Source organism: Thalia democratica, chromosome 5, assembly GCF_965202585.1.
Source record: "Thalia democratica chromosome 5, ktThaDemo2.hap1.1, whole genome shotgun sequence".
NCBI classification, from domain to species: domain Eukaryota; kingdom Metazoa; phylum Chordata; class Thaliacea; order Salpida; family Salpidae; genus Thalia; species Thalia democratica.
The window spans coordinates 61,460,237-61,473,935 of record NC_139169.1 but is presented as its reverse complement, the minus strand read 5'-3'; the positions used below and the strand labels follow the sequence as shown (position 1 = coordinate 61,473,935).

The 13,699-nt window shown below is 26.5% G+C and overlaps 1 protein-coding gene across 2 annotated transcripts; it reads right to left on the bottom strand.

Moving 5' to 3' along the window:
* Positions 1–4,261: 4,261 nt before the first annotated feature.
* LOC145835650 (uncharacterized) lies at positions 4,262–9,636 on the bottom strand. 2 transcript variants are annotated; one of them, XM_082943329.1, is made up of 7 exons: positions 9,544–9,636; positions 9,224–9,373; positions 8,759–8,868; positions 7,362–7,461; positions 6,967–7,094; positions 6,567–6,723; positions 4,262–4,953 (listed from the first exon to the last, which is right to left on the bottom strand). In XM_082943329.1, the coding sequence occupies exons 1-7, from the start codon at positions 9,614–9,616 to the stop codon at positions 4,634–4,636; spliced, it is 1,038 nt and encodes a 345-aa protein (XP_082799455.1). In that variant the 5' UTR covers positions 9,617–9,636; the 3' UTR covers positions 4,262–4,633. The 2 variants fall into 2 exon arrangements, with proteins under 2 accessions (XP_082799455.1, XP_082799456.1); XM_082943330.1 differs by having other exon boundaries at positions 4,616–4,953; positions 6,577–6,723.
* Positions 9,637–13,699: the final 4,063 nt, after the last annotated feature.

Below are 13,699 nucleotides of genomic sequence, written 5' to 3'. Positions count from 1 at the left end.
AAACTGCTTTCTGTAACTTATATTAATAAATGACCCAATAAGTTTGCTTTATCAATTTTTTCACTAAAAGAAATATTTTTCAGAGCATTCGTTGTATGCAGAAAATAAAACTTCACCCGACGGTAAGTACTCAAAAAATATTATCAAAAATTAAAAAGTTTTTAAATTATATCTGCGTAAAAAAAAATTACAAAAAAATATATACAACGAAAAAAATAAAACTCCTAAAAATACATTACAATAATATTTAATTCAAATTTTCAAGATATGGATATTTTTCCTGGATGTCCACTCAGCAGTTTGTTTGACCAATTTTGGAGTAAGTGCTTGGCTGGCGAGTTTCTTCAATTAAGAAAGTTTGACGGTCCAAAGCAATGCCAGTTAGTTTAAAAATTTTCAAAAACTCTAATACAACCGTTGAAGATTTAAAAGTACTTGAAACTACAAAACTTAAAAACTGATATTACTGTAACATCACTCTAGCTATTTTACATCAATTCCTTAAAAATTAAAGAAGTGTGTCTTTATAAGTCTTTATAATAAATTTTTCAACATCTTGAAAGCTATTTCCGTATTTTTTCACATTTTACTCGGAACTATTTAAAACATGCCTGCTTATAGCACTTATTACCGTTAAAATCATTTTCTAAAGTATATCTTTTAAGTCAAAAATTGAATTTTTAGGTCCAACTGGCGCAATATGTCCAAGTGCGGCTACTTCATAATGAGTGATTGCTTGAACGGCTACCCAGAAATCCTAATAGATTTTTCCGCTAGAGTGAGTTTTCATTTTGAATACTGTTGATAAAAACTGTAAGACTTGTAAAATACAACATATATTATTTTTGTAGGTGTTGTTGAAATTGCTTCTATTTTTATAACAGGAATTACTGAACAAGTTCAAATATATGGGAGCTCTTGATGAATGGGCTAACAATTATTACAATGGGAGGAACACGGAACTGGATGTTTTCTGTTACCACGCGCCTCTTGGGTTTAAGTTTCCGAAAATGACTGATTTTTCATTGGCTGAGACGTCTGAGCATTATTGCGGAAGCGACACTTTTTCCAAAGTCGCGCAAATTTTAGCCGAAGGTTACCGCAGTCAGGTTTGGGCGCAATACCAAAACGACATTTACAAGTAGGCAAATTTTATTGGTTTTTTTTGTATGCATGATGGCATGTAATATATCTAAATCAGATCCAGCCTTTTCATAAGGCTAATGAAGTTTTATTGTAGCAACTACAAAAGAGATAAAGGTGTTTTAATATTTCAAATGAAGCGATTATGTTATGTAGTAAAACTTATATACAGTTAATACACCGTACAAGCCAAAAATAAACCAAACGTATATTTATTAAAAATTTCAGGAGTTTTCAAGCAACGGTACGAGGTGTGTTTGATACAATCGAGTCAAAATGCAACATGAGAAATGCCATGCACGGATTTGAAGACTTTATTACCATTGTAGCTAAGCAATTCGAAAAGACTTTTGAAGCAATGAACGCTGATAATTATTAGACTTGTACATTTATGTTTTTTTGTGACAGTTTTATTACAACATTTTAGTTCACTTATACTCATTTAAAAAAATAAATTCTTTAGCACGCACAAGTAATAAAAAAAATAAAACTAAAATAAACTAAAGTATATCATCTTATAAAAAATGGCTATCACCATGATTCAAAAAGTTATCTAAACTAAAGTATATTATACATCTTATAGGCTAAATAAATATGTGCAAATTAAGTGTTATATTTAAAACCATTGTTTTATTTATTTATTTACTTTTATTTATTTGGTTGTAAAAACGTATTTAATTTGCACATCTTTATTTAGATAAGCTCTTTACATTTGAATAAATTGATCAATATTATTTAATTTTGACAAATAACTCTATACAATTTATAGCCTAAAATGTTTATATATTATTTTTGGCAAAGTTAAATTTAAATAGTTTGTTTATTTATTTATAGATAACTTTATCAAATATCAAACTAAATATTACAAAACTAAGTTGTTTAAATACAAATAGAAAACGGGAGCTTAGATTAAGAGTGTTTATTTCAATGAAATATTTTTGACAAAATCTAAAATTTTAAGACAAACTATAAAACATTTTTGAATTTATAAACTACTTTATTTTTAGTCTTAAATTGAGGAATTAAAGATCTAAACTTTTGTAGACCCATATTTTTGGGATTTTCATAATCGTATTATAATTATATTTTAATTGTACGCCTAGTAGTAGGACTCTTTAGTTTTAATATAAACCTAAAAAATCATTTGAAGCGATTAAATAAAATAAATTAAAAATCAATAAAAAAAATCTTAAGAACTTTTATGGTCTAGGATAGGAGTGGGCAACGTACGGCCCACGGGCCGGATCCGGCCCGCAGAGTGAAAATGACCGGCCCGCGAGCGAAGTGACAGGCCCGCAAAGGGTCAATATTAAAAATTTTTATAAAACTTTGTATCCTACTTTTACAAAACAAAATTGTAAGAATTTGACTTTAAAAACATGCTTTGAATGACTTTATAATTTAATGTGTACTAATAAATACACCATTTTGTCCTAATATTTTGTGTTGTTTTAACTTAGTTTGAATATCTTTTTGTCACATTACCTCAAGCAAAGTGTTTTTTAAGTACGATGTTTTATTTCGTACCTTTGTCAATTACAATGTCAATTATATTTATAGTTATTATTTGAACATGTGACATTTCTCAATCTACATCTTAAGCTGTCACATTAAAAAAAAAGTTTTGTGAATTTAAAGGGTTTAAAAAAGTGATCAACTGTATCTAAAAAATTAGATTCCGGTTGGATCCAAAACTTTTATTTAAACTAGAATTCGATCGGATCCGGATCTCGATTTAAAATTAGTATCTAGTCGGATACGGATCTAAAAGGTCATTATTCAGCTCGATTCAGATACCGGATCCGGTAAATAACTAATTCGAGATGCTCCGGCCCGCAAATGACTAATTTTTTCCGGATCCGGCCCGTTGATTGAAAAACATTGCCCATCCCTAGTCTAGGACAAGAAAAAAATAATTCATAGTTACGTGAACTTGTGTACAATACTAAAAATTATTTTATATAGAAAAAAATTTTACATTTGTTTTTAGGTTTGTTTAACTTTTTTTATAGTTTAAATAGTTCAAAAAGTAGTTTTTTTTTTAAACCGGATTAAACTTTATGTTTAGAGTTATTTTATAGTAGCCATTAATATGGAGTAAGTGTCTGAATTGTACGAGCGGACTCTCGTTCTTCGGTCTCTTGTTTTTATTTTGTTTTAAAATATTTTTATGTATAATTTATAACAGATGAGCCTTACTAGACGGGATATTGTATTGTTTTTTAAAATATGATAACGTAAAATATTCTATATTTATAAATAAAAGTTTAGGGTTTTAAATCAAGTACAACAAAAACAAGATTTTTTTTAAACTTTATAAACTACAATAAGTTTCGTAAATTTTTCTGTAAATGTAAACTTTTGGTTAAACAATTATATCTTTTCAATACTAATTTATCTAGCCGCTAAGTAGTCTTCAAAAGTTAAATTTTAAGTTTTCTAATCGTTTCGAGTTCTTTCAATAAAATTAAATTCAGAAACTATTACAGTTAAGCTTTTGTTGGTACCATTTAAATTCCTTTATTCAAGCTTTTTAAGAATAAATTGTAAAGTTGTTCTAGTATTCTATAGACCTTTTATTTAATAACCTGTTTTTAACTTTTAAAATCTCAAAGTTCAAATAACAATAAAAAAGTTTTGAATTTGAGCATCAAAATAAGTTCTTCCAAAAAAAGCATACAGCTAGTTTTTAAATTTGCAACATATATCTAAATAAGCATACTTTAAAATAAAAATTTTTGTTTTTTGCTTTAATTTGGCGATAAAAAAGATAATTTTAAGAAAACCATAATGCTTATAGCTGTTTTATAAGAAATGAATAAGTTATGCACAGTCATAGAAAACAGTTTTAATAAGTTTCTGTGTTACTAAAAATTTGTTTGAAAAAATTTTAATTTAAAAAACTCTATGTCGTGTTTAAAATAAAAAAGTAGTTCAGTACAATGTCATAATATTTTATTATCTGGAATAAAATTATAAGTTTTGGTTTAGTTATGTAACTGCTTTAAAACATAAAACCTATAAATTTTGATAAAATCAAATATAATTTAGTTTTATGTTGTTAAGAATACTAAGAAAATTAATATTTAAATTGTAAATAATAAATTATCTGGTAAAATAAAAATTTATATATTTATAACTAAAATGAGACAATGGACCAGAAGTTTGATATATTTGATAAGTTTTTGATACAAGAAAAATATTCAAAATCAAGTCAACATAGATTACTAGTGTTTACTAAAGTCTATATAATATCTTTACATTTTAGTTAAAGCTTTGATCTATGTTGTAGCATTGAAAGATAAAGTTAATGCGGTCAATCGGTTATAAGCATTACAATGATTTGACACATTAATCCGATCAGCAATTCTTAACAATACCAAACCTTTAAAAGCGAGTTAATTAAAAAGAATTCAGCAAGTTTGACTCGTGAATTGCAATAAATACGTATGTTTAATAATACTAATTAAGGTTAAAAAAAAGTTTAAGTTTAACTGGAACTAATTTTTCTCGTTTTGTCCAGTTTCCTTCTGCTCGTCTGCTTCAAATCGCCATTCTCAAAATATTTCTGCTTGTTCAGAATACTCCGGTTGAATAGGGTCAGGCTCAATTGGGCCGCCAGGCTTTCCATCGTCTTGATCGCTGTTTTTTTCTCCGGACTTTTTCCTTTGTCGCAATCGTCTTCTGAAGTGCTTTTACTTCTTTCTGGCGAGCTGGATCGGCTGTTTTCTTCGTTCTTCTGAAAAGATAAGTCGAGCACTCGGTTGGGATTATGAGGATTAGCTTCTGCTCGGCTTGAAGGGGCTTCGGCTGTAAAACAAACAGAACATCAGTACATGTGATGGAGATTAATTTTAGCGCAAAAGTTAAGTCGTTTTTAATGTATTTGAAGGAGATTATCCGTGAGATTATCTCTTGTGTACACAAAAAACACTTGTATTTTTAAACGAAAGATTAAATTCTCTAAATAGGTTCGCTTACCATTCAAAGAGGCTTAAATCCGCCAAACAAAAGACTTTTATCTTTCAGTTGAATGCTTTCTCTTTCGCAATTAATTTTAAACATAATAAAAAGCAACGAAAAGCAGCGATTTTTAAATACAAACATTTTGACATATTTTAAAATGATAAGTGTTGAATTTGTTTGTAGGTGATTTGCCATTATTTTCTTTACTCTTTTTAATTTACTTATACGTATCCGTTTAAGAATTTCAGAAACATTAAAACACTTATAACCTAATAAATGTGTATGTCATTAAACTAAAAATAGTATATTATAATCCAAGTTTTTACAATAGTTAACTTTGATTAATTTAGTTTTGTGTTATTATATTTTAGAAAATTCAAGCGGTGACTAATAAGTATTAATATGATTTACATTAAATATAACTTACATCTTAGTTTGTTTGCTGTTTACCAAAAAGCGTTTTTTAAAACATTATTTAGTATTATGTTGATAGTGGTTTGTTGCTTAAACACAGCTGAAACAGCTATTTATGTTCAAAAAATTTTCAATTTTTTTTCAAATAAATTTGGTTCGACTTTAAACAAAATAAATGTTGCATAAAAGAAAATTGTTCCCGTTATAACATTTATTTAGAATTAATTAAAAAGTGGATAGTAATAAGTTAGTTGTGAAATATATTAAATTTTAAGTGGTCTGTAATTAATCAGAGAGAATTCTAATTTTTTTTTTTCGCAAACCTTTAACAGTTTAATTACTTAAAAATGACTTTTTACTTTCACACCCCTATTAAAATAATTTTAAAGAGGATTTGAAACTAGTATTAAATTTCATGTTAAACATAACTTTGAAGTTCTACAAAAAATTTCTGACTGTTATTAATTTTATTTTCGCGTTCGTTCCCTTATAATCCGCTGTTAGAACAGAGACCAGAACAAACTGAAGCTTAACAGACATGTTGTAAGCGGATTACTGGTGGAATATTAAAAGCGCTTTCGGCCCTTAATTACTCTTTCATGTAGATATCTTTTTATCCGGTTACTGTTGTACACAGTGTATATGGCGTATAAACGAAATTAAGCTATGTTTGACATTATTTGTACACAAATATGTAAAGTTAAGTATGGTAACATTTTAGTTCTATAGTGTAATTAAAAATAGAATTGTTTAAAATTGCTAATAAAGCTTAAAATATAAACTTTTTGTTTTTTTGTACTAAATTTTATGTCTAACTATAAGTAATATTGTATTACATACACTGAACACTTACTTTAATAAAAATGTACTTATGGCATAAAGGTTTATAGATAATATATTAAAAACACATGTTAGAATAGTCTTAGTTTACCAACACAAGTTAAAAAATAGTTTAGTTTTATGAACAACTTATAAAAACTGTCGCAAAACATTCTTGGTGTAAATGTTTCTCAAAAATTCATATCAGATACGTTCCAACTTACAATGACCAACAGGGTCTTTGTTGCTGAGCTTTAATCTTTTCTCATCTATCTTGACTTGATCTCTGTCAACTGATAACTTTCTCTTGTTGCTTTCCTCCTCCGAAGAAACGTATTCTTCGATATTCGAGCTGCTTGTTGATGAACTGCTGCTCATGTGCTGAAATTAGTTATGCTTATAAAAAGTAGTCTTATGAATTATAATGCAGTAAAAAGTTTATATGTTAAAAGTTTAACTTTGAAGTTCTTAAAATGATTTTAATTAAATAATCATTCTAACTTGTTTGAACAAAAAAAAATAAACAAAATTATTAATATTAGTGTTTTCTTAAAATAATTTAACCACGAGATTTTGTCTTAAGTGTAATGATTAAATATTAATAATCACAGATTAATGACATACCTTTTTAGTGTCAATTAATGTTGTTTTACACATTCTAAAGGTTTCTTCTATTTTTTTATTCAAGTTGTTTTGGGCTGGCTCATTTTTTATTTTTTTTAATGATAAGGGAGAATTAATGTTGTCTTTATCTGTAGAAATGTTCGGTTTGAATATTTTTTTTATACAAAAATGTTTAACAACAATGTTTTTTTCTAATTTTTTTTGATATAAATAAGTTGGAACTTAAACTAAACATTCCACAGTTATTTTGAATAAAGCTTTCGTATTTTAAAAATTGTAAAAACCAAACTGTTAGTTTAGAAGAATTTTAAATAAACTACTTAAAAAAAAGTTCTTTAAGATACTTGTTTGTTAAAATGCAAAATCTACTTGAAATTTACATTATAGTTTCTTACCTATTTGTTTTGATCTACTTATTTTTCTTGATGCAGAAATTTTATTTGTTTCATTCATTTTGTTTATTTTTAATTCTTTGTAAACTTTCTCGCAAGCTGCCTATATTAATAACAAAGTATTCAACATTTAAAGTTTTATTTAAATATTTTTCGAAAGGTGTAGATTACAATATATTAAGTACATAAGTGTAAATAATTAATAGTAAAATATGCTTTCTAAACGTTATAAAATAGAAGCTAGTTTATTTTTTTTACGATGTAATTTTCTAAAACTATACTAACGAAAAAATAACTTTAAGCTTATCTTTTACTTACGTGTAGTCATTGTTTTTTGAAAAAATTAGGAAAAGTTTCTAATATTTCAAGCCAACTGTTCATTAGGTCCTTTTTAATTTTAAACTCATAAAAATAAACATTAATAAAACTATTTTTTTTACATTTAAGTGGTTCAAATCATCAAAACAACTTCTTAAAAACTGTTTAGTTTTTAAACATGTTTACTACCACAAAAGTTAATAGACAAAAGAAAATTATAGATTTAGAATTCTTTTTGAGAAGGTAAAAGTGATTGTTTTTTTAGAATACTGCTTACTTTCAACTTAAACTTTATTATAGATGTAAACAAACACAAGTTAAAACAAAAGCAAATATAAATATTTTAGAGATAGAAATAAATCTAAAGTTGACAAAACTACACAGCTAGAGAACTACAATCCGAAAGAAAAGACAATTTAATGGAATAAAAGAATCGCCTTTTACAAAAGCTTTTAAATTCGAAAAAGCTATTTAATATTTAACACTTGGCAGAAGTTAGCCTACACGATTGTTGTAATCGGATTATGTCGTCATAAGCGCATTTTAAATTTAACGCAAGTTAATTGCAGTGCTAAGCCCAACAACTTAAGTTTAACACGATCGAACAAGCCACAATGTTATTAAAAAAATTGTTTTGCAATATGTGTTTAAACTTATTTTCCAGATTTTTTTTGATTGATATTCGTTTAATTAGAGATAATTATTGCTTTGATGGCTTATCTCAATTTAAAACCATTAATTAAGCGGCCTGTCAAAGGCTTATGCAAATTAAATTGATGCTAAGAAAAGATAAGCGTAATAACAACGTGATTAAAAATATTTGTAGTCCTTGTTTACCATTGTACGAGAATATTTCCGTTGGAAAATTTTTCTATTGAAAGACTAAAAAACCAGTTAGGTTATTAAATCGCAAAGCAATTAAAAGCTAAAAAAATTTTCTTTAATCCTATTAAATCAACAACATCTAATTCAACACACTTAATTCGGTCTAAAACTATAAGCACATTTGTAACAAAAACTTTACACCAAAAAAAAAAAAAACAGCTTTGATGTCGAAGTTATTTTAGCGCCCAGACACTTACCTTCATGTGTTTGAACCGCAGAATGATTGAAGCAGTGTATACGTCGTTGATGTTTGATTTGTTGAGGGCCCATGTTGCCGTATACATGTAGTCTATCAGCGTTTCAAACCCTGCAAGTTGTCTGGTTTAACTACATATAGAATACAGATTGAAGATTTAAGTATTCTGGATTATCAATTTGACGGTTTATCTGATTTAAGATTACACAATTATAAAAAATAAACACAAAAAAGTTTAACGGTGATAAGTTTGACAGTGGCTTGTTTTGTTAAAATAAAACAATGTAATAAAATAGTTTTCAAACCGTAGTAGTCTGTTTTAAACTTTAGTATTAAACACATAAATAGGATAGTATTAAAAAAAATGTATAAAATAGAATTTGAAAAAAAAAAGTAAATAAACATTAATCAGATATTTAGAAAAAAATAAGTACTAAAGCAGTTTTTTTTCTTAGTATTGACAAACCTACTAAAGGTACTCCGGGCAAAACAAATGTATTTTCATTTTTAATTGAACTGAACATTTTCCAAAAGTAATCGCTATTTGCTGCTAATACAGATCTGTGCAGTTTGAACAATTTGCCATCGACTATCAAGTTAACATCGCAAAAAAGATCTGTTAAAACAAATTTTGTATTTTAACTTTTATTTAAAAAATAATTTTACTTAAAGCCTTAGAAAACACAAAACTGAGTTTTTGAATAAAAAAAACTAAAACATAGCAAGTTTTCATATAAGAACTGTTCAAAAAGCTTTAAATATTAAAAAATATTAAAAAAAACAAACTATTAGTTCTTTGCGTGTTGAATTTTTCCAGCAGTTGGTTCAAGTAGTTCACTTTTAACACGTGAGTACCCATAACTGTTTACAACAACAAATCTGAAAAATGTAAATAAAATATTTAAAACTGACATTATAAAACAAATATGATTTTTTCTAAACAACAACTCTCTATCTTTAGACAAACAAAAACTTTAACCAACAGACTCAAAACTAAACGGCTACCGTTTCAACGAGAATAATCTAAAAAACTGTGTGCGAGCTTCAAACTAAAAACACAAAGAAAAAGCACTAATCTCTAATCCACCTTCATCTCATTTCTCTCGTTAATCCCCCTGCGAGGAGATGAGGCGCTAATCCCTCTCTCACCCCAAAAACGGGGCGAATTACCCATTGACATCTGCCAGCAGATTATCGCCATAGAAACCGACAAATCCGGTTACCATGGGCTGAAATGAAAAAATGGGTTTCAGCTTTTTTTTAACAATCCACCCGCGTATTTTAAAGTAGTGTTTTTATTTCAGGTTTTTATTAACTTCGAAAAGCGCTTAATCCTTGTACACTGTTAAGTGAGCGCTAAAGTTAATACGATGGTGATCGGATTATTGAAACATCAGCTACTCGATTTTAAGTTTGAAAGTAAAAGGCAGAATTAATATTATCATAAAAATATATATACAGCTTATGTTTTTAAGTTGAATAAAAGGTTATCAAATTAGTTCAAAAAAAATGTTCGATGTTTTGATAAGCTTATTAAATGTGTAAATAAGAAATAGCAAACAACGTTAGAGAAAGGTTAAACTTTAGTTATTTGTCTTAATTCATTTACAAAAAAGTTTTGTTATCTTTAATTAGTCTCGATTAAGTTATGTTAAAATAGTTTTTTTAGTTGTTTATAGTAAACTTGAATTAAGTATGAACTTAATTCTTCAGTAAATAGAAAAAGTCTAGTCCAAAATTTTGCTAAATGCTAACGTTTAGCATTAAGTACGACCCAAAAAAAAAATAAAAACTATCGGTAAAGCTTAAAGGTGAACTACTTCTCTTAACAAAGCTTGTTGCAATATAAAATGGTTTTTTATCTGAATTTAAAAATGCAAAATAATAATATTGCGGAAGAACAATTGTCACTAAAACTAGTTTTAAAGGCCAAGAAGAATAATAAACATATTGGCAAAACTTTAAACTTTTTAACTAATAAGACTTTAATTAAGAAAATACCACAACAATAAAAATTTTCTATACTTGTACAAATTGATAAAAAACTAAAAAAAAAGGTCAAAACGACTTATTATTTTGTAAATTAGTTGTTAATTAAGCAATAAAAATATTTAAGGTATATTACAACAGAAAACAAATCTAAGAAAGGTTTCTCAATTAACCAATTTTAAGTTGTTCTATAATATAATCAATATGCATATCTAATATAAAAGTTGTTAAATATCAGTTAGTTTTATTGAAAAGTATTTTGCTGCTTAATACATTAAAAATATCTAGATTTATTGAGCTAGTTAATATTTACATACAGCCTAAGTTTAAAATAATTTTAAGTTGTTGTAAAAAATAAATGGAAATATTTAAAAGAAAATATGTTCTTTTTTTGACAGAAATTAATCTTTTATACTAAAATAGTATAAAAAGTTGAAGAAGTTTTAGCTTATGCTTTAGGTTTAATAAGTAGAGAACAAAATTATCCTAAGTTAATTAATATTAATTATTGTTTTTTTTGTCATATATTTATGCGCAGAGCACTTTTCAATGAAAAACTTTGTTTTTAATCACAAAAATTGGCTAATATGTGATAAATAAATAAAATAAACTTAAAAAAAAACTTTAAAGTTTCTAAATCGAAATACTACTTTAGTTTATTTCTGACCTTAGTCCAAAATAAACTTTCAAAACCGTTTTTTTCAAAATTATTTTGTTTACTCTTAACATAACAAGAAGTATCTTATAAATACTAACTAAATAACTTCAAAAAAACTATCTACAAAAGACTACCTATAGAGTGTTTTATCTAGCAAAAAACTATTAAAAAAAAATAAAATTAACTTTGCTAAGAAGTTTTGTTAAAAATATCATTAAAAACCGACAAAACTCTGTAACTGACGTGTTAATGATATGATCTGTGTTGCTAATCACCAATTAACATAAATTTGTCAGAGTTTAATTAAAATTACTGACAAAATATTCAAATGTTTTATTCACACGCTAATTGTTAATTGCTGTAAGTAGACCAAAAACGTTTCTTTTAAGGGTCTAAATAATTTAAAATTTTATTTGTTGTCAAAATAAATGTTTAATAAAAAACTTAAATTTTTGGTAAAAGCAAAACACTAAAGTTATATAATGCATGTAATTTTTTATTATCGGTAATAATGTTAAATACATAGGCTGCACCGTGATGGAGATAAAAAAGGTAAAGTTTGAACATACTAGAAAAATATTTAATAAAAGTAGTTATTAAAATTTATGGAAATTAATATTAGAAGCTTTAAATTCAAAACTTGTACTAGAATTTTAGTTTGAAAATTGTTTTTTTTTGCGTTTTAACTAACTTGCAGGTAACAAAATAAGTGTGAACTACTTTCTAATCTGTGTTAGTTAAAAACTTTAAACAGTAAATTTGTAACATAACTTAAGATGTTACTGTTTACCATAAATGTTGTTAAATAGACAGTTGATAAAAAACAAATATCATGAAAATGTTTGTACAGGTTTGACTCTTTAAAGATTTTTAGAAAAACTGTTTAAAGTTTGAAAAAATATTTTTATAGGTAAAATACAGTTCACTAATTCTTAGGTGCATATGATTGAGTCGTGTAAAACGAAAACAATGTTCACTTTTTTTATATTTCAATTAGCGACATAAAAATTATTAAAGAAAATAAAGTGTAATTAAATGAATAGAAATACTGAAACTTTCGCAGTATTTCCTGCAAAAAAGTTATACCTTTCAAAAAGAAAATTTACGCCTGCCTAACTTTAATTTTTCCATGGCTGCATTTAAGCAGTAACGAAATATAGCTTGGTCTAACAGAACAGTGAAACATTTGTATTAATAAAACTTAGTGTTTTATGATTGTTACTTTTCTACCTCTATATATATATATGTATATAAATATAAAGAAAAATATATAAATCTAAAGAGCTTTTTTGAGACTCCATAGATCTGTTCTAAAATTTATTAAAGAGCAGTGAAACTCCGTTAGTTGGAATAAAGTTTTGACACAAAAACATATGTGGTATATATTCCGATAAGCTTAGCTTATCAGGATCTCCAGGATTTAATGCCTTTAAACGTTATATCTTATATATATACATACATATATATATATAGAAAGTAATGTGATTTTATAAACTAAATCACCTTCCACAGATCTTACTTGAAGGGCTTTAAAATATTTTATTGCAAAACTTTGAATTAAAATAGAACTTTTGTTAATTTGTCGAGCCAATAATGTTGCTAGCTTTCAGGCATTGTGTACTAGTCCTTCTACTAAATAAGCTTTTGTGTTTTCTAGCCATAGAAAAACCAGAAGCTCTCGACTTTGAAGTCTTAAAAAAAAGAAGCATCGGAAAAATATCTGCAACAATTTGTTTATATATATAATATATAATATTGAGTATTTTATAGAGTTTACATCTGAAGTTCGTCAAAAAAAATATAAATTTTAAATTAACTTGTTTGTGTGATGATTATAAAAAACTTGTCGAACTAGCCTTAATTTACATTGAAATTAAACCTTCAAAGTGACCACTCCTCATCGTCCTGGAGTTGTTTCTAGAACTATATGGTTTTTAGGTTTGCAATCTAAGTGCCTAAATTAACAACTCTATATTGAAAATTTAGTTTTTCAAAATATAAATTTAAGCGTTTGGTAATAAAAATCCTAGCGAAACAAGTTCACTTGAATATATAATACTAATAATAACAAGTTTAAACAGTACTCTTTCTTTATTACGCTAACACATGTTTCTTAATTAACACACTTCAACGGAGATCTGTAAAAAAATACTGTAAGATCTAAATAGAAGCTGAGGTAGGTATATACATATATATATATGTATATGATTTAACGTTAAAAGGCGTTAAATCCTGGAGATCGTGATAAGCTAAGCTTATCGGAATATATACAACAGATGTTCTTGTGCTAAAACT